This window comes from Triturus cristatus, chromosome 6 (genome assembly GCF_964204655.1).
Source record: "Triturus cristatus chromosome 6, aTriCri1.1, whole genome shotgun sequence".
NCBI lineage: Eukaryota > Metazoa > Chordata > Amphibia > Caudata > Salamandridae > Triturus > Triturus cristatus.
The window spans coordinates 1837927472-1837950358 of NC_140589.1; the positions used below are offsets into that span (position 1 = coordinate 1837927472).

General features: G+C 47.1%; 1 protein-coding gene across 2 annotated transcripts in view; it reads left to right on the forward strand.

Moving 5' to 3' along the window:
- Positions 1-22887, forward strand: part of CAD (carbamoyl-phosphate synthetase 2, aspartate transcarbamylase, and dihydroorotase) — a 399701-nt gene that overhangs the window by 150840 nt on the left and 225974 nt on the right. For both annotated transcript variants that reach the window (XM_085613270.1, XM_085613271.1), the window contains exons 5-7: positions 15991-16132; positions 21756-21927; positions 22625-22810. In XM_085613270.1, the coding sequence (XP_085469396.1) occupies positions 15991-16132; positions 21756-21927; positions 22625-22810 (500 nt within the window). The remainder of the gene's footprint in view (positions 1-15990; positions 16133-21755; positions 21928-22624; positions 22811-22887) is intronic.

Below are 22887 nucleotides of genomic sequence, written 5' to 3' on the forward strand. Positions count from 1 at the left end.
TCCACCATATAAACAGAGTATAAACATGGCTGTGGAGAGGGGTTGGGGGGTAGAGAGTGTACAAAGACTCCTACCAGTGCTCTGTCTAAACCCCTAAGTATGGGCACCATTGAGGGCCTCTCTTTTGCAATCACCCTTAACTCCTTCACGGTAGCGGGCTACTCGTTTATAAACCCCTCCATCCCCCCCCCCCCCCCCCCCCCCCAACTGTTCATCCGAGTCACTTAATCAAGTGCATAGTCCAACTTTCTATTCGTCTCTCGCTGCTAGGCCGTTTTAACCTGCACATAGATGACCCTAGCCGCTCTTTGGCTAAACATTTCCTCTTGACTCTAGAAGGATTTATCTTAGTCCAACATGTGGTGGGGCTGACCCATTGGACCTTATTTTTTATGTTCAGATGGATCCAGTCTTAAACTAATTTGTTCCTTAAATTGGCATGGTCTGCCTGAAGAAACGGCAACTCTTTTCAGAAAGTCTCCAGGTCATGCAAGTCGCTGAACTGCTGTTCTCTGAGGCATTACAGGCAACCCCGCTCAAACTCTCAGGGTCAATAGCCTTGAATTTGCCAGAGTGAATAACTGTCTGTCCTCGGCTTTTGACTCCATCTCTCCTTTAAGAGCAGTAGCTCAACAGATATACCCCTTAAGCTTCTTGGCTTATGGCCGCTTTAAAGAAAAAAGGTCACATTGCCAGGACCTGAAATGCAGGTGGAGGAAATCTTATAACTTAGAAGCTAAAGCAATTTACACAAAAGCGCTAAATATGTTTCGTAGTGCAGTACGTAAGGTGCATACAGAGTTTATTTCATCCTCTGTCGCCACCTCCAATAAACCCCGTGAACTTTTCATGGTGGTTAACTTTTTTCGACACCCATGGTCTTTCAATATAACTTGATTCCTTCTGGCATGATGTGCGAGAAACTCTCAGACTTCTTCTATGATAAACTTTAAGTGATTTACAACAAATTGTAATCTCATACGCCGACAATACGCAGTTGATGCTCTCATTCCAGGAGAAGGATATGGGAGATTTGACTACGTTAAAGGGGTGTCTGAGGGCTGTCAGCGAATGGATGAACATGAGCTGCCTCAAATTGATTTCTGGCAAAATAGAGATACTCTTGTTTGGCACAGACAGTCACCCAGACGCCTATAACTGGTGGCCCTCTGAGCTAGGTCCCCTGCTTCATCTGTGGTAAGAAATCTTGGGGTCAAATTTGACTCTAACTTACCTTTTGAACCTCAGATTAGAGCTGTCATCCAGCTGTTCCCTCACACTGCAATCGGTCAGAAATATGATCTACTTGATTCCTGTGGAAAACCCTAAATCTGTCATTTATGCCCTGGTAGCCTCAACTTGATTGCACAAATAGCCTCTACCTAGGTCTACCATCATGTCTGCTTCACCACCTGCAGATTATTCAGGTCGGCTGATCTGAAGATTCTGACAGTCATGGCTCCCTGGCGCAGTCATCATTGGCTGCCCATTGTTATCCGCATCAAATTTACTACAGAGGGTGAAACAAAAAGGCCCTTGCTATCTAAAATACCGTCAGGAGAGATCACTACGCACCAATGGACAAAAACTTCTACGTGTTCCTAGGGTCCGCAAGGTAAGAAGCGGTTGCTCCTTTTCCTTCTTGACCACCTAACTCTTGAACTCTATGCCTTCCTCTCTTCGCTTTGCCGTCATAGAATCAGTCTTCCATAAACTTCTGAATACCTGTCTGTTATATAGGCCTCCCCTTCTGGGTAGCTGCAGATTCCTTAACTTAGAATATCCCCATGCGTCAGACTGGATCCGGAAAACTTTCAGCAGAAGCACCTCTGCGCGCCGGGGGGCGCGCTGACGTCTGTTTTCTTTATTTTTTTCGCGTACCAATGCAGATCCTGAAAATCCAGCGGTTCCTTGGCCTGTCTTTCGGGCCTTTTTGACGCCTTCGGCGTCACTGGACAGTGTGCGATACCTTCGGGCTTTAAGGCGTGTGAGACCTGCAAGCGACAGATGTCGGTCACGGATCCACATGTGATTTGTATGTGGTGCCTTGGAGAGCACCACGACTCCGAAGAGTGAGACACCTGTCAACAGTGTGAAGCCTAAGTCCATTAGAGAGCGTCTTATGAAGCTGCTGGCCGCCCGGATGTCCGGTCCTGCTCCTTCACGCCCTCTATCTTCCCCTCCGGTTCGGCGTCACTCGATGTCATTCCCGCGAACGCCGTTCGAAGGCAGGTAAACATAAGCGTATGTTGTGGAGGACTTCCTCCGGTCAACGTGACGCTGGGGCCTGCGACTCTCGGTCTTTGCCAGCATGGGCACCCAGCAGTCGTCTCCCCCATACCCACCCTTCCCGGGTGTCGGAGCGACTAAAATCCAAATGGAAGCCTACTCTAAGGCACTCCAGTCTTTCTTTGGGTTACCCCGTCTCCCTGGTGCACCTGCGGTTTCCACAGAGAAGGAAGGCACTCATGTCGGATCTTCGCCGGCGGATTCGTCCTCGACGCCGGCTGTGTGCGTCGACTCCGGAGTTGATACGACGCCAACAGGACACGGCCCGGAGGGGCATCCCAGTTGTCTGTCCATGCCGCCCGTCCAGTCAAAGCATAGCCCCGTGCGGCTTCCTGTGCTGACGGATGCGGCGCCGGGCTCCACGAGGCGCCGGTGCCGCTGGAGCCGACGGCTCCTGTACTGCAGGAGCTGTCAAACACGCCCGGTAGCTCCCCCTCCTCCCCCCAGGTGGAGTTCGAGTCGCCGTCCATTGGCGCTCACGTCGAGTCCCCTTTTACGGTTCTCAAACTTGAGGCGGCCCAGGGTCAATTACGAGCCCTTTGATGCAGGTGCCTAGTGTTCCTTGGCCTGTGGATCAACCCCAGGCTGGTCCACTCTTGTTCTCGAGTGGACTGGTTAACCTTAAGCCGTCCCCAACTAACGGATTGTTGTCGCCTCCCAGGATGGCGACAGAGGCTAGTGCGACCTTCGCAAGGGCTATTCGCAGGACTGCAGATATTCTCTGATTGCAAACCCCTGGGGTTTCCCTTCCCACTGATCCTTTACTGGATCTCCTCCATATGGAGCCTGTGGACATGGAGCCTTTGCTCCCCCTTGGTGGGTCTTTATTTGATGTCATGTTTGGGGCCTGGGCGCGGCCCTCTTCTGGTGACCCTGTTGATAGAGCCATTGCTCGCCGGCACCGTCCTGCCCCTGACGATCCAGTCTGCTCATCTCTTCACCCTAGAGCTCAGGGTCTGGTTGTTCAAGCGGGTTTCGCCTTACAACCTTCTTTTGCTTTACTGTTGCTCCCTCCCACTAGGGCAGCTCGGTGGCTGGAGTCCTGTGGACGCAACATTTTTACCTCCACCAGTGCTGCCATTCGTGCCGCAACATTTTTACCTCCACCAGTGCTGCCATTCGTACCTTAAACACGTCTTGCGTGTTCGCACGTGCTTCCTTTGCCCTTTGGGATTTGGTCGAGCTCATTCTTCCTTCTCTTCCCGGAGGTATCCAGGGCAGACTTGCAGCATCGTCTTCTTGATGGGCATGGATTGGCACAATATTTCATTCGTTCGACCCTAGACGCTACCGACTCTTTGTTAGTAGGCAATGGCACAGTTGGTTGCTTTACGGTGCCATACGTGGCTGCTGGTTAGTTGTTTCCCCGACAACGTTCGGGAGGCTCTGCAGGATCTGCCATTCAATTGTGTAGATCTTTTTGATTGTCACGCAGATTCCGCGGTCTCCCTGCTTATCGCTGGTCTCACGTGATTCGCTGGCCCTTGCAACCAAGCTTTCTTGGCTTTGTGAGCCTGTTTTGTCGCACTGTGTGACTTTGTATTGCTTTGCTTAATAGGCAGAGTTGACTTCCTTGTTTAGGACCTTGGGTTCATGACGTAATACCCAGATGGTCTGGCCGATCTGCTGCCCTTTTTGCCTTGGTTGGTCCAGAAGAGGCCCCTTGTCGGGGTTAAGACTTACACTATGTAGGGTACTTAATAACGTACACTCCTGGGGAGTATTATTCACAGGGTCTGTTTTTTAGATCGCCCTGTCTTCTTTTCTGCTGTGTGCGTCCCACATGTGGGTGTTGTGATTTGGCGCTTCAAAGGTTGTGGTCTACGGTTCGCCATAGTACTTTCAGGCATTGGCTGTTTTCCATTTTTTAGCAGCCACTGTCCCCTGGAAGCCTCGTTTGGTTCCATCCAGGCGCAGTTCTTCCACAACTGACACTCTCTTGTTAGCACCAGGAAGAAGACGCTGCGCGACACGATCTTCCTGTTGTGTATGATTAAAGTGCACCCTGGTATGATTCGCTTATTCTTCTTAAAAGGGGCATCTTTGCCCCATGTACGTATATGCTGTGCATTACTTTATACACCCCATTTCTGGCCACTTCAACAGAAGTTTGTTCCTAATGCATTTTGCTCAGGTGTTTTCCACACTTAGGCATTGGGTTCCTGCTGTTGCACTCTCAAACGAGTGTTCTCTTCAGAATACTCGCTTCTTCGGTCCCTGGGCCATTAGGATAATCCTAAATGTTCCCACTATCGTGTCTGGCTCCACCTCTTCATCTGTCTACCGGAGGACTTTAGCTCCTCCCGGGAGGTTAGCTGATGTCGCTTGCAGCTCTGGTCATTACCGTGCCTACTTATGCTTCCATATAATGTGGTATCGCCAGAAACGACCTTGCTGTTTGGACCCCAGGACGCCAGTGCCTCTAGTGGCGGTCCTCCTTGCGACAAGCTTCCTCGGTGAAGATTCACGCCCTAAGATACAATTTTTTCAGTACGACGCCGTGTTTACATGGTCAAATTTGTTATTTGAACGCTGTAACAGTTTAGAGCTTCTTTATATCTGTTTCTTGAATGCTGAAAATTGCCTGCTTTAAAATGGCGGAAATACCAAGACATCGTATTAGCCTGCCTTTGCCTGCCTTTAAAATGGCGGCGTTTCATTTTTCTTTTTTTTTCTTCTTGATGACTGTTCCCTCTCGAGTTGTTGCAGGGATTCTGCTTATACACAGAACTATGCGTAGAACCCCAGGACCTCAGTGAATTGTGGTGTACCAGAAACTCACCTCAGAACCCAGAACCCAGTATCCGGCTAGCATAAGTGTCCCATTCGTTATCCGAGATTTGGCTCGGCGATCCCAATGAAAAGACAACCCAGAACAAGCTACTCAGTGTACTCTCAGGAATGGTGGGAATCGGAAATACCTGTTCGTATATTATTCTCACATCAGTCCACAACAAGAATCAAATGAGACACGGTGAAAATAAAGAGTTTATTTTTATAGACCACGTGTCCTAAGATGCAGTACTTTGGCTAATACAAGCAGACAAATGATTATAATCAAAACCATCAGCATCGTTACAATACCATAGAATATAAAAGGAGTGATCATGTTATAATGACAGTGGATACTACCACCTTCCCTTTACTAAGAAGCTAATATTATTATTATGCTAATAGAAGGTCTCTTAGGCTTGAATAGGGGACCCCATACCTCAAAGATCAGCTTAGTGAAATCACATCACAGGAGCATCAGGAGTCTTCTCGCAGGAAGGCTCGTCTTCGGTCTGACTACTAAACATGATGTCTGCAATATTAAAAGCCCCAACTTTCAGGTATTTGCAGCTGCCTGTGTGTTATGGCTAAATAGTGGGTCGATCAACCTAGAGTGGAAAACATGCATTGTCTAACAACCCAGACTGTTTGTCACGCCATGTACAGACCAAGGTCGCTGCGCAGAGCTCGGGATGGTAACAACAGATTGCTTTCGTTTGAGGCACAGCTCGAGTCAGCAGTTTGTTTAAACAATAACATGTAGATGCAGTGTCGTGCGCAAAAGCAGCAAGATGGCTTTCTAACAGCTAACGTGGTTATGCTAACTTAACAATGTATGTACGTATTAAGGGATTCCTTACTACAGAGTTATACCGGAAGCGTTAAACCTTGCTTGTAATTAGTGGTGTTGTGGCGCTCCTTAAATTTCATGTGGAACGTACCACTACACATGTGACTTCTTTATTAGGGGTTTCCTTTTTCAAGCACACCATGGCTGCTGGTGTCCTTGGAAACAGATTGCCATAATGGGCCTGATGCTAGGCCTGCATACCTGGAGTAGCATTCTACCACACCTTGGATCGCATTAATGGGGTGATCCTTTTTGGTCTTTCCCACTTATATTGCAGAAGACCTTGGGTCTTACTGCCTGTCCTTAATATGGCGTCTATCGGGTTCCTTTCATACTAAAATGTGCCCAGGTCACAAAGTAGGCTTCTTTCTGCTACCTGCCCATATCTTCCTGGATGGGCCTCCCATAGCCCTGTATGCCGTCCAGTGCAAGTCTTTAGAGCCAAGACGAGTTAAGGGATGCCATGTCTGTCGTGAATTTTGGGCTCTTGTCACTGACACTGCACAGCAAGATTTCTGCGCCCCCCATTTGTGCTACCATTATCCCCCCCCCCCTCACCCTTCCACTGAGAGACCCAGGAAGGATGTCTTCTTCTCCCACCCCCTGATTCTCCTCTTCTGAGCTCCCTTCCCCACCAGGACTCTCCTTCACAATGGAGATAAGTCCCGACCCCAGTGGCTCCAACGCCTTCATCATTAATTACCCAACTGACTTCTCCAAGAACGCGGCAAAGAAATACAAACATCGCTTACTCAAATCTAGACCAGAAACCCTAATGTCAGACCACTACTTCTGCACCAACAAAGGCTCTCCGGTTAATGACCTCATCTTCTATACCAGAAAACAGGCTTGCTGGCAAACTGTGCTCTATTCCATATTTCGAATAACTGGATCTAAGAAAACCGCACATGGCCTCAAACTATCAATGTCTCCCTCATCCACTCTCAAAGCCACCACCACCATCACCCTCTACAATAATGTTATCATCCTAATCCAAGCCTCTAACATCAACCTATCTAAGATGGCCAATATTTACCCAACTCTCAGGAAAGCGGTTTACGGCAACGCCACTGACAATTCAACCACCATGTCTCCGCTGGGCCTAGCCAGTACTTTCCCTTTAACAGTTGTGAGTACCCCACTCTCCCTAAACCCCACACCTCATCTTGCTGATCCCATAGCCACCTTGTCCCGAGTCTGAATAAGTCCTCTCACTAGATGTTAATGTTAAGGCGATTTCTAAAGCGCACGATAACCCGAAGGTGTCCTGGCGCGAGTTACTTCTCTTTAAGCAAGGCCAGGGCAGGCAGGATTATTAATCAAAAAGCCATGTCTTTAAATCCTTTCTAAAATGTAACAGATTATTATTGGCATTTCTCAAATGAAATGGGAGCTCATTCCAGGCCTTTACGACACAAAAGTTGAAGCTTCGGCCGCCCCAGTGGGCTCTTTTTGTTGACGGTACGGCCGTCCGTTTCGCTTCTGACGATCGAAGCGTGCGCATTGGTTTATACCATTGAAATTGCCTCTTAAGGTGGTCAGGTCCCTCTCCATGCAGTGCTTTGAACACCATGCATAGTGATTTAAACTGTACCTGGTTTCTAACCGGGAGCCAGTGCAGTGTATTATCACATTGGAGATCGGGGCAAATTTGGTGGTACCCGTAAGGAGTCTGGCCGCGGCATTTTGGAGCAGCTAAAGCTTGTACAACTGTTTTTGTTGTATGTTTACATATAAACTGTTGCAATAGTCCAGCCTTGATAAAACCAGGGCCGTAACCACTGTTTTAAGACAGGCTAATGGCAGAAGATTCAAGACCTTTTTTACTGTTCTTAAGACGTACCCTGTTTTGGAAACTACCGCATTGACCTGGGCTCCCATGGAAAGTTTCTCATCCAACAGGATCCCCAAATTTTTGACCTTCTTAGATGGGATGGGGAGTGACCCAAGTGAAGCCAGCCACCATGAGGGGGTCCAAAAGTTAGGGTTGTTTCCAAACATCACCACCTCGGTTTTATCCGAGTTCATCTTCAGGCAGTTACCTGCCATCCATCTACCGACTTCTTCCATACAGGACTGGAAGCGCCTGTCCAGTCCAGTTTCTTTGCCAGGTAGCAGCGATACCACAATTTGCGTATCGTCTGCGTACGAGTTGATCCCAAACCCATAAGCACTTATAACTGGTGCCAAGGTTGAAACATATACATTAAAGAGAGTAGGGCTCAGGGACGACCCCTGCGGGACGCCGCATGGTAATGAAAAAGGTTTTGATTGGAATTTTCCCTATGCTACTATCTGGCTTCTGTCTGAGAGAAAAGAGTTAAGCAGCTCCCAAGCTTTGCCCTCTACACCGCATTCTCTTAGACGGTCCATCAACCTCCCATGATGGACCGTGTCAAATGCGGCTGAAAGATCTAGCAAGATCAGGACTGCCCAACACTTGGGCTTTCCTCAGGAAGGCACTGAGTTGTCTATTCATCGCCTTTTCTACCATCTTCGCGGGAAGAGGAAGGTGGGAGATCGGCCGAAAGTTATTGGGATCATGAGGGTCAAGGCTGGGCTTTTTTAAAAGAGGTAGTATGGAAGCCATCTTCCATTGTTTAGGAAACTGTCCACCTTCGTACATACCATTAAAAATGGGTGTAAGACACCGCGCAATAGGGACAGGGGCCAATTTGATAATTTTCAGTGTGCATGGATCCAAAGGTGAACCAGATTTAGCACCTGTTAACAGATCCAGCATGTCCTGCACCGTCGGTGGGTTAAAATCCTTCATGGGAGGGTGGATGCTGGAGAAGTGTACCGCTGTTGAACTGTTTTCTGCCAACTTGCCGCATTCAGGGGCTACTGCATTTCTCTACATTGTGGAAAATTATGTGTCTGATTACTGTATTGTGCTGCTGCTAATGAATACAATAAAAACAAGTTTAAAAAAAAAAAAAATCCTTCATAGTCCCCGACGGGAATTTTGAGTGTTCCAGCTCAATTACTTCAGTCGAGGCATCCTTATTTAGGTCACTGAGGACTGAAAATATATTTGTAACCTTTGTTCGAAAGAACATGGCAATCTCTTCGCAAAGATCAGGGCTAGACTGGATGGTGAATGGCCTCAAACTGGCCAACTTGGAGAACGTTTGAAAAAGCTCTCTAGAGGAGTTCTTGGCCGTTTCTATTTGGGATGAGTAATATTTCTGTTTGGCCAACAAAACCGCTTGCTTATAGATTTGCAGGCTGGACTTATATAATGCCTTCTCAGTATCTAGGTACCCTTTACTCCAATTATGCTCCAGCCGTTTGCAAGCACACTTTTGCATTTTTATCTCCTCTGTGTACCATGGGGCCGAGGAAAGAGATCTTTTCAGAATAATAACTTTACGAGGGGCTAATTCTTCGCATGCATGAGAGAGCCATCTAGTGTATGAGGCTACCGCTTCTTCAGTTCCCAGCGTTGCATGGCCAGCTGAAGAGGTCAGGACTTCATGCAAAGTCCCTGCGTCCACCCTGTTCCAGGCTCTGGTTTCAATCTGTTCTCTAGAATCTCTGCCCTTGATCTTTTGACTCTCCAAATTGAGATCAAACCGAGCAGCAGCATGATCATACCAAACCAAGGGCAATAGACCCACACAAGACAACCCTGAGTAATTAGAAAAAACACCATCCAAAGTGTGACCAGCTAGGTGAGAGGGCCCTCTAACATATTGTGTGAAGTCCACGGAGTCCATCAATTCCAGATAGTAATTAAAATCTCCCAGGATGGTATATGAGTCACACAGAAGGGCTTCTTCCAGTAAATTCCCCAGGGAAGGGAAGAAAGAATGTCTAGCTCCTGGTGGCCTATATAGTAGTGTGCCCTTGAGGGAATGATGATGTGTTAAACAAAGGTTAAAAGAAAGGGCTTCGCAAGTAGGCAAATTTACATGTTTAAAAGTTCCATGAATAGAGTTATGGATCACCCTCTCAGCTGCTTGACGGTTCTATGGGCTCAATCTCCTCACCGACTGTCAGTCCGATACAGGATGACTTCCAAGCTGTGAGGCTCCCTCAAGTCCTACAATCTTCCCCTTCAACAGATGATCTCCCCTTACCCATCCCTATAACTGTGCCAGATATGAGACTAGTCTGGGTATCGATCCCCCACACAGGCCCCAACAGGCTTACACCGAGGGCCCCCATCGCCGCTCGCTTTGCCCCCACTCCTTCCTCCCCTCGCCCAACACTCAGACTTGGCTGCACGTCTTGATGATATATCCCTACAGTTACACCTTCTCACCTCTGACCTACATGAACTGGAAGCCCTCTCAAAAGATCTTTTCCCCATGATCAGCTCTCTCCTCACCTCTACGAATGGGCCTAGAGCGTCCACTAGGGATATTGTTCATATGGATCAGCCTTACACCCTGTACCTATTTGGGAACAGTATATACAGAGCCACTTTCTCACACTACCCAACACCCCCGCCAGCCGCAGAGGATCTGAGTCCCACCCTACAACCATTGACTCACATGACCCTCAGAACTCTAGCTCTACCTTGTCCAAATCTAACATCTTCCCCCCAGACAAATAGTTTCCATCCTTTCTAACCCAAACAGAGAATCTCCCCGCAATCTTAGAAGCAGCAATATTGACAACCTCACCCATGTGAACGTCACCCAGACTCCACCCCCCCCAATACACCGAGACTTAAATGTGTACTACTTAATTGCAGATCAGCCAGTAAACACGCTTCTGATATCTTCGACCTCATCCAACACAATGATTTAGACATTATCATCCTCACCGAAACCTGGCTAAATCCGGCTTCCACTCCTATCTTAGACCTCCTAGTACCTCCCACTCATGACATAATTAGGCTAGACAGAGCTCTGAAGTTGGATGGAGGCCTAGCCTGTATCCACAGGAACACACTCTGTTTCTCACTCAGATTCCTCGACGCCCTCCTTCTGTGAATACTTCTGTCTCCGCATATCCAGTATGAACCTACCGGTTTGCAAACTTCACACCTTTTACCACCCCCCCGGGATGCAATCTCCCTTTCACTGCGCAGCTAATGGAAATCATCTTTAGCAATGTCGACTCAGCGGTGTCCCAAATCTTCCTTGGGGATTTCAACCTTCATTGGTCTAACCCAAACGACCCCACTGTAATCTTGCATTAAATCTTTCTTAAATGATCAAGATCTAACTCAGCACTGTGACCAACCAACTCACATTAAAGGTGGAACCTTAGACCTCATCTCTAAAGGGCAGACTATCACCATAGACATTACCCTGTGTGACTGGTCTGACCACCACAGTATCCTCTTTTACATTAACAGGGAAGTGTTGATGAGGAAGGCACAACTGTTGATATCAAAGGTTTGGAAAAGGGACCTAAGAGCTATAAACTCTGACGAACTAGCTGCTCATTGTAAATCTGCCCTCTCCTCCCAAGTTGACATGGTTGAGGTGCAATCACTCACCGACGTCCACAATTAGACCATCTCCAAATTCATGGATAATATTGCTCCACTCCAACAGAAAAATGCTTCAACAAAAATATCCAAACCGTGGTATAATAAACTTAAACTCGGAACGCTGCAATCTTAGGGCTGTTGAACGTTCCTGGCGAGCCAACCCCTCCTCGGACCAACTAAAACTCCTTGGAGATGCCAGGAGCCTCTACAACAAATAGATCAAGAGTGCTAAGGCGGCCTATTTCAGACACCAACTGGATCAAGCGGCAAATCGTCCCAAGAAACTTTTTGAATTGGTCAAACAGCAATCCGTCGTTGGTCCTAACCACTCGGATCGTAGTGGCAACCCACACATTTGTGATGAACTTGCTGCTTTATTCACTGAGAAATCAAGACTCCTCTCCATTGATCTCACCTCTAAGAAGGCTCTACTACCCCCTTCCAGTTCTGCCCCACCCATTGACCCCTCTGAGAAGCGTAAATCGACCTCCACCAAGTCCAAGAACAATGCATCATGGGGCACCTTTACCCCATTTAGTGAAAATGACATCATCAAGATTCTTCAGAACATCAACCCGTCCAACCACTTCAGCGACCTATTGCCCCCCTCCATCTTTAAAGAAATCAAGAATGCACTCATCCCCACCTGGACAAGGATTGTAAACGCTTCTCTATCACAAGGCACAATCCCAGACTGCCTAAAAGCAGCTCAGGTAACACCTATACTAAAAAAAACTAACGCGGACAAATCTGATCTCAATAACTTCCGCCCCATTTCCAACATCCCCAATTTAGCGAAACTCCTAGAAAATGTGTGCAATCCCAACTTTGTGCTCACATAGAGAATTACCAACTCCTTGACCAGCATCAGTCCGGCTTTAGGAAGGGGCACAGCACCGAATAGGCTCTCACTCACGTTATGGACGACATTTTAATAATGCTTGACCAAAACGAATCCTGCCTCCTGATCCTCCTTGACCTTTCCTCCGCATTTGATATGGTTAATCAAGACAACCTCCTATCCATCCTGCAAAAAAGATTGTGTTTTTCTCATCTGGTGTTACAATGGTTTTCATCCTTCCTACATCACAGAACTCTGTGTCAAGGCAAACCACTCTCTCTCCCAGCCCTCTCCTGTACTCATGGGGGTCCCCCAAGGGTCCACTTTATCTCCTATCCTCTTCAAATTTCCTGGAACCTCTTGCAAACTCTTAATTCCATGTACGTTCTCTTCCACATGTATGCGGACGACACGGAACTATATCTGAAAATCTCATCCTCTGAAAACATCATCTCACTCCATACTACCCTAATGTTTACCCAAAACTGGTTAACGGAGAACCATCTCCTGCTCAACACTTCCAAAACGGAATTCCTGCTCATCTCCCCTCCGAACCACATCCCTGAGCTAGACCTCTGGCTGAGTCACCTCAATGCTTTTAACTGTACTCCTCTCATCGAAGCCTCAGCCAAGTCTCTTGGTATCACCATGGACAAGCACCTGAACATGAAAAATCATATTGGCAATGTTTGCAAAGGAGCAAACCACTTGATGGGGTTACTTAGAAATATTAAACCTTTCCTTCCTCTTAATGACTTCAAGCAGGTGGTCCAAGCGCTTGTCTTGCCGAGGCTAGACTACAGCAGTGCTACCCTCTGTGGCCTTCTCAAATACGCCCTGGCTCCACTAAGGGCTTCACTGAACGCTGTGGCTAGACTGGTTACAGACACCAAACGAAAAGATCATATAGCCCCAGTCCTAAAATCCCTCAATTGGCTGCCCTATGAAGCGCAAATTCACTTAGATTGCTGTTCTTACACACAACGCCCTTCACTTCAACACTCCTACGTACCTTGCGCAAAAACTTAAACTATCCTGTGGTGTAAGAGCCTCAAGAAGTGCCTCTACCTTCCTCCTGAAACCACTCTTTCTTAACAAAAAGAGAAGTTGTCACCGAGCCTTCTCCGGCGCTGCCCCTAAGATATGGAACTCTCTTCCACCGGAAGTACGCAGAATATCATCATCAACGGCGTTCAAAGTGGAAGCCAAAAGATCCCTCATGACTAAATTCTTACCCTAATAGGGATAGACTCACATGCCTGTTGACATTGCTCCTACTACCTTTGTGCTTCCATCTGATTCGGTCCCCTCCCTTACTTCATACCCCTTGCTGCTCGCCTACACCTGTCAATGACATTACCCTCCTGGGTGCAATTGTATTGTAATATATGCGACCTTTCCTGTTTTTTCTCCCTTCTACGTGATATGAATATTGCATTTTGTCCTTCCTCCCATCATACTGTAAAGCGTTCTGCTATCCCTCGGTATCTTGTTCGCGCTATATAAAACTTTATAAATTAATAAATAAATATAGCTGTAGGTTCTTTCAAGTACCCAAGTCTCATCACGTAAAGCCTCATTTTACACATGTTTTTTCTTAGTCTATATCAACTTTGTGTTCCTCACACAGCAGACTCGCGTGAGCAAGTGCCTGCCTGCGATGTGTCTTCATGCAGGTCGGCTCAGCCGGCAAACTCATGTGTGGGTGTCCTGCTTTTCACATACCCCCGCTTTTTCACAGTTGCCTACCTGCTTATGCATCCTTCCCCTCTGTGGATGCTCAAACTACCCTACAAGTGTTTTTTTTCCTCTACCTCGGGTGGTTCTACTGTCCTCAAGGTATACTTATGGTCCTGTCTTCCACATAACTATCATTCTTCCTGTAGTCCTGTGTTCGGAACTTATCATGGTTGCCATAAGCCCTCTCTCATGTCTTGTGAAGGGGCGACTGTGTGCTGGAATATATTATGTTCCTGGTACTATCCACACTTTCTGACCATTGGTTGGTATCCTGCCAATGCTATCCCATGTCTCTTAGCCGGAGCAGTTTCTATGGTGCTTGTTTCCACTGTTGTGCATACTAGACCGGTGTGTGCTGACTCGGTCATACCAGTTTGTCATCTGTCTCTGAATTTCATTCCAGTCAACACATCGGATTCTGAGGATCCATTGGACCCTAGGTTCAATTCTCATGTTGGCAAAGCCCAGACCCCTTACTTCCGCTACGGCATTCTAGCTTTACGCTTTCTACTCTCAACCCAGTATACATACAGGGTTTACCAGCTGTCTTGGACGGCTTCCGGTGCCCTTGCCTCCCATTGTAACGCTCTTTTCAGAGCTTCATGATCTGGTGTGACTGCGCTAGCTTGCAGTCCCCACTGTATTTCGTCAACTTGCTGACGTCTCAGTTCCCTCAGGAACTTGGTGGGGTTCAGTCGCAGACCTGCCTCCTCTATGGGTATGGCTCTGGTATCTATTCTAAATTAAGGAATCTGCAACTAGATGTCTCTATCAGATGAACGAGTTACTTACCTTCGGTAACGATGTATCTGGTAGAGACATGGTCTAGCCGCAGATTCCTTAAAGCCTGCCCATCCTCCCCGCTCTTCAAGGAGCTTTTCAGGTTGGGCTTCCTGCATTCGCCTCCCTCCGGGTGGCTTTGTCTTTCTGCAGCAGTTCTCGCGATTAGGCGGTATGCTCGTGTCAGGTGTCCTTTTCAATCCCTACGCCCTGGGTTGTCCAGTGGGGGATTTACTCCTCTCCCCTTCTTAATCGCCTTGGGGTCTCTTACCTCCCCAGTGGCCCATTAGTTTGAACTCCATTGGCTCTGCCCCTGTCTAATGGGTCTCTTACTGGGGATACGACGTCCCTTTCTGGTGCCGTCTTGTGATGGATTATCTTTGCTCATGGGTTCCAGACTTGTTGTCCTTCACATTTATCTATTATGGTTGCTCTACCTCAGGGGGAGGTTTGGTATTCGCTTTCGTGGGATTGTTCCTCAAAGCGGTGCTATGCTCTTTACCTTTGCTAGTTTTCAATATACAGTGCCTGGCACTGTCCTTTATGGTGCTGTTTTTTCACCATTTGCTTTCTTTTCTATTTTTTACGCACACTGTTCCCATATTCTCACAGCTTTTGGTGGTGGCTCTGCGTTGTGGTGCGGAAAAGTCTCCAACGAAAACAGATGTCAGCACGCCAGGAGGGGCCTATATGGCTCCACTGACGTCACGTCCATGAATGACGTCGGGGCGGAGCCATGCGGCGCTGCCCCCGGCACGCAGAGGTACTGCTGCGGAAAGTTTTCCGGATCCAGTGTGATGCCTGGGGATATTCTAAGTTAAGGAATCTGCAGCTAGTCTGTGTCTCTACCAGATACATCGTTACCGAAGGTAACTCGTTCTTCGATTATATTGTAAGTAAAACAAAATATTGATAAAGTAGTGTATTGGGTAGCTATCCATGTTGCTGATGGGCACTTTTTGGTTGAATGTGCATTTGTGATCAGGCAAAATGCAGTTTTTCACAATGCAAGAGAGCCAATGTCCGAGGTAGTCTGATTCCTTGCTCTGTGCTGTGGTGGATATAATGGAAATGTGAATGGCACTTAAAAAGATTACTGGATGAAGAGGGGTGTCCCAAAGCACCTGTGCTAATGTTCGAATATGTGTTTTTTTTTTTTTATATTGCCTGCAGTTGGCGAGTCAATTTAAGCTGTCTGTAGGCCAGACTTAAACATTAGTTCTCAATTCATGCCGACAGAGCTGTGATGTTTTCGGTTATTTGTAGGTACCACAAGTTTACAACCCTGGAGGCTCACTGAAGATTGTGGCTCTGGACTGTGGGCTCAAATACAATCAGATCCGCTGTCTGTGCCAGAGAGGAGCAGCAGTGACCGTGGTGCCCTGGAACCATCCACTGGATTCCAAAGGTCAGTACCGGCCCTTAGATCTGAACTAAGGTGACAGAATAATAGCAACTTCCGAACTCTATCCCCCTCCAATTTGAGCCTCCCAATAACTCCCTCCCAAGGTACTATATCTTGTTATATAACAGCACAAGGTTAATAACCTGGATTTGTGAAATCGTTCCAAGGTTGTGCAGTGTTTGCTGTATTGGTTTAGCATTTTTGCCTCATTATTACTTTTCTGGATTCACTTGCATTGCATAGATTCTGCCATGTAGTGATTGGGTCCAGAATCTTGTTTCTGCTCTTTTTTTTTTTTCTTCTATCATGGGAGTCGTTAACCACCATTTGTTGAAAGTCCATCCAATGTGTGATGTCAAATTTGTGCCTTGGAAGTTCCAATGCCTCGCCATCTTCATATTATTTTTCCCGCCATTGGGCCTGTGAAGACTGAGGCTGAAAACAGCAAGAATTTTCCACTGAGAAAAACGTAGATTACCGAAGGCCAGGAAAAATCAATCCGCAGAAAGGAGGCTTCTCAACCCCTATGGGGAGAATCCCGCTGCTGAACAACACAAGTGACTGGAGAATGCAGAGCAGGGAGGTAGCAAGGATACCTGAAGACCACCCCTTTTAAATTCTGCCCCAACTGCCACCACGAGGTCTGCAGATTATGCCTCCTGAAGAACCGCAGTGCCAAAGAATGCGAGGCTTGCGCAGAATGTGTCCTGAAGAAGCTGAAAACGAGACTTAGGCAGCATCTGACACATCACGCATAGCTGAAACTCAAAGAAAACATGTCCCTAAATTACTTGGGCCTCTCCTGTGAGGAAGAATAGAATGTTGAGGCAGCTAAGGAATTCTAGTTGGATGTCGAGGAAACCGCCACTGATCTAGAGAAGCTGGAGCCAGGAGGAGGGCAGCAAAGACAAAGCAGCAAAAGTTAATGAAAGCACTGAAAGGCTTAGGCTCTTTCCTCAAAGGCTGCCTTGACGCCTCAGCAGTCGAAGGGCGGCATAATCAAAAAGAGCTGCACAGGTCCTGACGAAAGGACACAGATTGGGGTAGCCTTCTAACAAACCTTCGACGCTGGGAGGCGCACAAGGTGGGACGATGGTGAAAGAACCAAAGGCAAGAAGCTGCCAACCTAAACAAGCATTGGCATAGCCAATAGGTCTCGCTTTTGGGACCTTTTAAGTATTTAGTTTTACAGCACAATGTCCTTGGTGCAACAACATCAGTTGTTGCATGGCTAAACTTTGTACCTTATAAGTGTTTACCCATGCAACAGTTGATGTTGTTGAACCAAGGTCCCAAAAGTGAGACCTATTGGCAAAGCCAATGCTTGTTGGAAGAAGGGACTCCTACCACTTTCTTTTCGAATCAAACCTATTGCTTCTCTGGACAGGGAAAAAAAAGCCACACGAAATGATTAACATTAGGGTTTAGGTGATTTTAACTGTGAATAAACAGTGGCAGCTAGAAGAAAACGCTCAATACAGCCATTAACACCCAGTCCAATGAAGGCCCACGAACATCCTAGGCTGCTCTCTAAGCATGAAAAAGTTGATTTTTGTTCATTGGGCATCCAGAGCTCGGTGGCAAAACAAAACCCCTAAAATGCAGTCTGCATTTCATTCCTGACCTCGGAAGGGTAAAGTAAAAAAACACATAAAAAGGCAAGACAGGCGATCTTCACAGCAAGTGGCTTGTTTGTAAACAATCCCTCGATTGGCCACAGCGAACCCGCCACTAGGTACGGAAGGAATACTTTGGTGAGACTTGGTGCTTTCACCCTAATGAGGCGTATCAATGGACACTATCAGAGTTAACCTTCCTGTGAGAAGCGGCTGGTTTTAGCATAAATATCTAATTTACAGCTTCCGTACTAGCCTCTCGACTCGTGTATTCTTTAGATCAAACGTCCTGCGTGGGAAAGAGTATTTATTTCTAGCTTAGTAAAAGCAACACGTGTTTCTTCACGGACAAAGTTGTGACCCTGAACATATGACGACACAAGAAGGCGGCGAGCACAGAATGGCCGTTTCCCATTGGGACACGCTGTGTTTGCTCACGTCAGCTCAGCTGCCCCGGGGTATTGCGACATAAAATGCTCATGCGGAGCCCGCTGGAGGATAAAAAGCACCGAAGAACACAGGAAAAGGAGTGGAGCTTTCGCGGGCAGAAACGCTATCCAGAAGAGAAGGGTGACTAAAAGAGAACTGGGTGCGCCCAAACACGGGCAAGGAACGAAATAGCATACTGTATGTAGCAGATGTGTGCGTACCGTCTACATGCCCAGCTCTAGTTTAAACAGGATTGGGAAACAGATCACGGCTCTGTATAACTAGGAAGCAGGCAACCTGCTAGGAAAAGGAAACCAGCATTGGACGCACGCGTGCCTCTCGCTTAAAGTTTAAAAAAAAAACGAAAAAAAAGACCAGCCCGGCGGAGCGTGGCGCGCTCGCGCTTGGGGGCGGGGGAGCGCATTCCAGGCGGGGGAGCGGACTCTTTGAAGTGCTCCCAAAAAGCGGATTGCATGGCGGCACGATGCGCGTGATTGTGCACGTGCTAGCCATGCAATCCGCTTTTTGGGAGCACTTTTAAAACCCCCTTACAATAGTCTCGCTTTGCGATCGCTTACGCGATAGCAAGGCGAGACCTAAAAAGGAAGGAGTCCTCGATGGTTGAGGCCGAACAACAAATACTGGCTGAAAGCCGAAATGGCAAACTCCTGCAAAGGACAGGAAGGAAGGAGTTTGACTCCTTGAAGGGTTTTAGCATCCCACCGAAACTGTCGAAGCAGGGGGATACAGAGCCTGATCTTCCGCACATCAAGGCACCCTCCAGACTGGAGCTACATGAAGAGGAGCAAAGTGGCTGGAAAGACTACTTCGAAGAAAAACAAAGTGCAGACATCCGGACGCAACACTAGAAGTTGAGCTATGCACAGCATGTAAATCTACAGCTCTACATGCCGAGAACAGATGCATACTGTGGTAAGTAGCACTTTCCTTACAGCAAAGATGAATCCACTGCACTAGGGGGTTGGGGTCAACACGACAACATGTGGCAGGATCTCAATTTGAAATTTCCCAAGAAGGGTGTCATCATCTATCTCAAGGCCCTCGCCACCGGACAACCTGCTCTAGTACAATGGACTCCTCAAGAGGGTGGTGACACCTGTGGGGTTCAACTGAAAGAAGAGAAGTAGGATTCATATTCCTCCTAGAAACACTCATGACATCACAAAAGGTAAACCTGTACCTGCCTATGCTACCCAGTTTTTAAGACCTGGGTAAGGAGTTCTTTCGGTAACCAGCTGTAACCGTCCAGACCCCCTTCCCTCAACAAGTGGAGAAGAAATATAAACATTCCGCACAACGCCCTCAATACACTAATGGAAATGTGCTTGTGAACTCTATGATCGTGTCAACAGCTAGGAAAAGTAACAATGCGCCAACATCAACCTGGCCAGATCCAGAGGAGGAGAGCAAGAGGATAGACCGGGTGGGCAGGAAGATGGATAGACTTCTACACAATGGATAATTGCCAACTCCCAAGCGCTTCTCAGCATCTAAAGCCACCATCCGTGGTATTAAATGAAATGACCGATCTTATTCAACACCTCCTAGAGGAATTTAAGAAGAGCGCCAAGGCAGTCATCCAGGAGCGTCTCCAATTCCTGCCCCAAGTCAGCACTAGGTGCGGCAGGCACTGTCAGGAGGTAAACTATCCTCAGTAGGCACACTTGGCTAAAGGTTCTCGGGATACAAAGCTGAGGTGCAGCTATCGGTGATCAACATGCACTTCACAGGAGAGGCCTTCTTCAGACCAGCTATGCAAGGGGCACTGCAGCAAATTAAACCAAGACACTAAAACTGCAATGGGTACATTGCAGTTTAAGGGTTATTTCAAGAGACTTGTCGTGTCAAGCAGGAGACCAGCAGTCCGGGAGGCTTCCCACCAGTCTCCCAGCAACAAGGATTTAGCCAGCCAGCTGCTTCCTGGGCATAGGGTATGGGGAGTGCACATGAACAACCTAATGGTCAGGGGTCTTTGGAGTCCTTCGGAAGAAGTAAAACACATAAACCTGCAGGAACTCAAGACAGTCTTCCTAGAATTAAAGGCCTTCTAGGCGAATGTAAGGAAATGGACGGTGTTGGTCCAGACGGTCAACAAGACCACGATGTTCTACCTCAAACAAACAAGGAGGGGCAAGGTTGTTTCAACTCTCCCAATAGCACATAAGATGTGGAAATGGGCACTCCAATGGAACACAACTCTGGCAGTACACTTCCCAGGTGAACAGAGTGTTGAAGCAGACAGACTAAGCCTTCATGAATGGAGACTAAAACGAGAGGTGCTAGACAATGTTTTCTGAAGATGAGACACACCAAACATAGACCTGTTTGCAAGTCCAGAAAAAAACAAAATGTCAATGCTTCGTATCCAGGTACCCACACCACCAGTTCAAGCAGAATGCCCTGTCGATAAACCTGTCCGGGTCATTTGCATATGAAAATCTTTTGTAATGAAATACGCTTTTTTGAATTGTGAGGAGACTTTATTATATTTTTACACATTTGTTGCAAGTTTTCTTTAAAAAATGAACGTATTCCTAAAGCGAAGTGGTGCAGAGACCTTATTTGTTTCTTTTCTTTTACCTCAATTATTGGGTAAATAAATGCTTGCTATTTATTAACATCTTTCAGCATGTTGGTGCTTTCTCAAGTAAGCAGCAGCCCAGAGCTGCTGTTCACCAAAGGGTGAAGGTCAGCAGGGCTGCAAGCGTCCCCGGGGACTTACTTTGAGTATTACTGGACTAACAATTGTATTGTACACACTTTTTGGCTCTGGTCTAAAAACTCAAGTTGAATTCCAGGAATTGGTATTTTCTCACTAAGAGGCCGCTCCTATGGGTAGCAAGAGACTGGTTTCAGAAGAGGGACTGTACGGGGCATTTGAGCTAATCTATATAGGGGCTAGTCAGTGTTTGTACAGTCCACGTAAGGGATATTTCTCTAGAAATGCCCATCTTGAAGTAAGAGTTGCTATGGCTCAGTGGGCACAAGTGTGTACTCGAGACCTGGAGAGTCTGGAATGTGCTAGTAATGGCTCTCATTGCTCCTTATCCTTCCATTTATGAAAAACACCAGATTGGGTCTATACTCGGATATGGCTATTTCTTAGGTGACCATAAAGTATCTGGGTTAGTATAAGCTGTAGCCAAATAAGCTTATATTCGTAAATATATACATTTGATTCATGGTGTAGAAGAAATAGAACGGTACAAAAGGGGGTGGTGATGGACGGAGAATCAGAACCAATCAAACACTCACACCCAGTCAACAGATCTGGGTTTGATCCATCATTGCATTTGTAGAAGAAATAGAGCCACTACTTGACATGGTTGCTTGGTATGTAACATTCTCCTAGCAGGCGGTGGGGTCTAGTTGTTTGTTTGCAGACTTCAGAACTAGAAGACCAATTGCCCCGGCCAGTTCACACACATTCCGTTCATATATCTGTCAAGTATTGTAGCGCCTAGACACTTTCCAATTGGCTGTTAACTATGAAAGAAATAAAACTGCAGTTGTAGTTTGATGGAATGTAACCTCCTCTGTTTTCCATATTTTTTTTTTAGATTTTGATGGTTTGTTTATTAGCAATGGGCCGGGGGACCCGGTCTTCTGCCAGGAAGCAGTGGACAACATTAAGCGAATTATCTCTGAGGAGCAACCCAAGCCAGTGTTCGGTATCTGCCTGGGACACCAGATCCTCTCACTGGTCATTGGGGCCAAGACCTATAAACTTAAGTGAGTCTAGAGGAGCAGTGCATCTCTGCTACCTCCAAGAATACTCTTCCTTTGCAGTGGTACACCATCCATCTTCTCTCACATTGCTCTGATCCGCACAGTTTTCTTTTTCTTTTTTAACTTCATACCTGTATTACTGTGTTGCTAACGTTGGGACTCAGCCTCTCTTTCCTTCTTCTGAACCAACATTTACCCGGGCTACTGTTTTGGACCCTCATCTCCCCTTATTGCGGTATGTTGGGCCCTTGGTCTACCCATGCCATTGTGTTTTGGCCCCTTGCCTCCTGTGGCTGGTGGGTTTTTAGCCATCAGTTTTCTTTGCACCCGTGGCTTGGGCTCTCGCCCCACCTCGGCCATGTTGCTGTGATTTGGGCGCTCACCACCTTAGTGTGCGACTTTTAGGCCCATCAATTAATCTGGCTACTGAGCCTTAAAGATTATTGGCTTGGGTAGCTTCACTTAGTCCCTCTCCCCCATTTGGTGCTCTTACTTCCTCTTGCTCTTTTCGTCTGCTTCCTCTGTTCCATCCTAACCTTCCGAACCAGTATCTCAAGGTACACCATTGTCTCTCTTTAATCTCCCATGATCTAGTAAGCAGTTGTTAACCAAAGTAGCTTCTGTTATTTGTTTAATTTTGCTTGTGTTAGTTCTTTACTGCTCTTCACTTCTACTTTGTAATTGTTAAATGTCTTTTCAGGTACGGAAATCGTGGCCACAACCAGCCGTGCATTCATGAGGACACCCAGCGCTGCTTCATCACGTCCCAGAACCATGGGTTTGCTGTGGACCCAACCACTCTTCCAAAGGGCTGGTCTGTGCTCTTCACAAACGCTAACGACCGGTCTAATGAGGGCGTCGTTCATGAGACTAAACCATTCTTTAGGTGAGGAGATCACTCCACCAGAACCAGTGGTTCTAGACCGCAGGCCTCACTGTGAACTTCTCTAATGTAGACATATG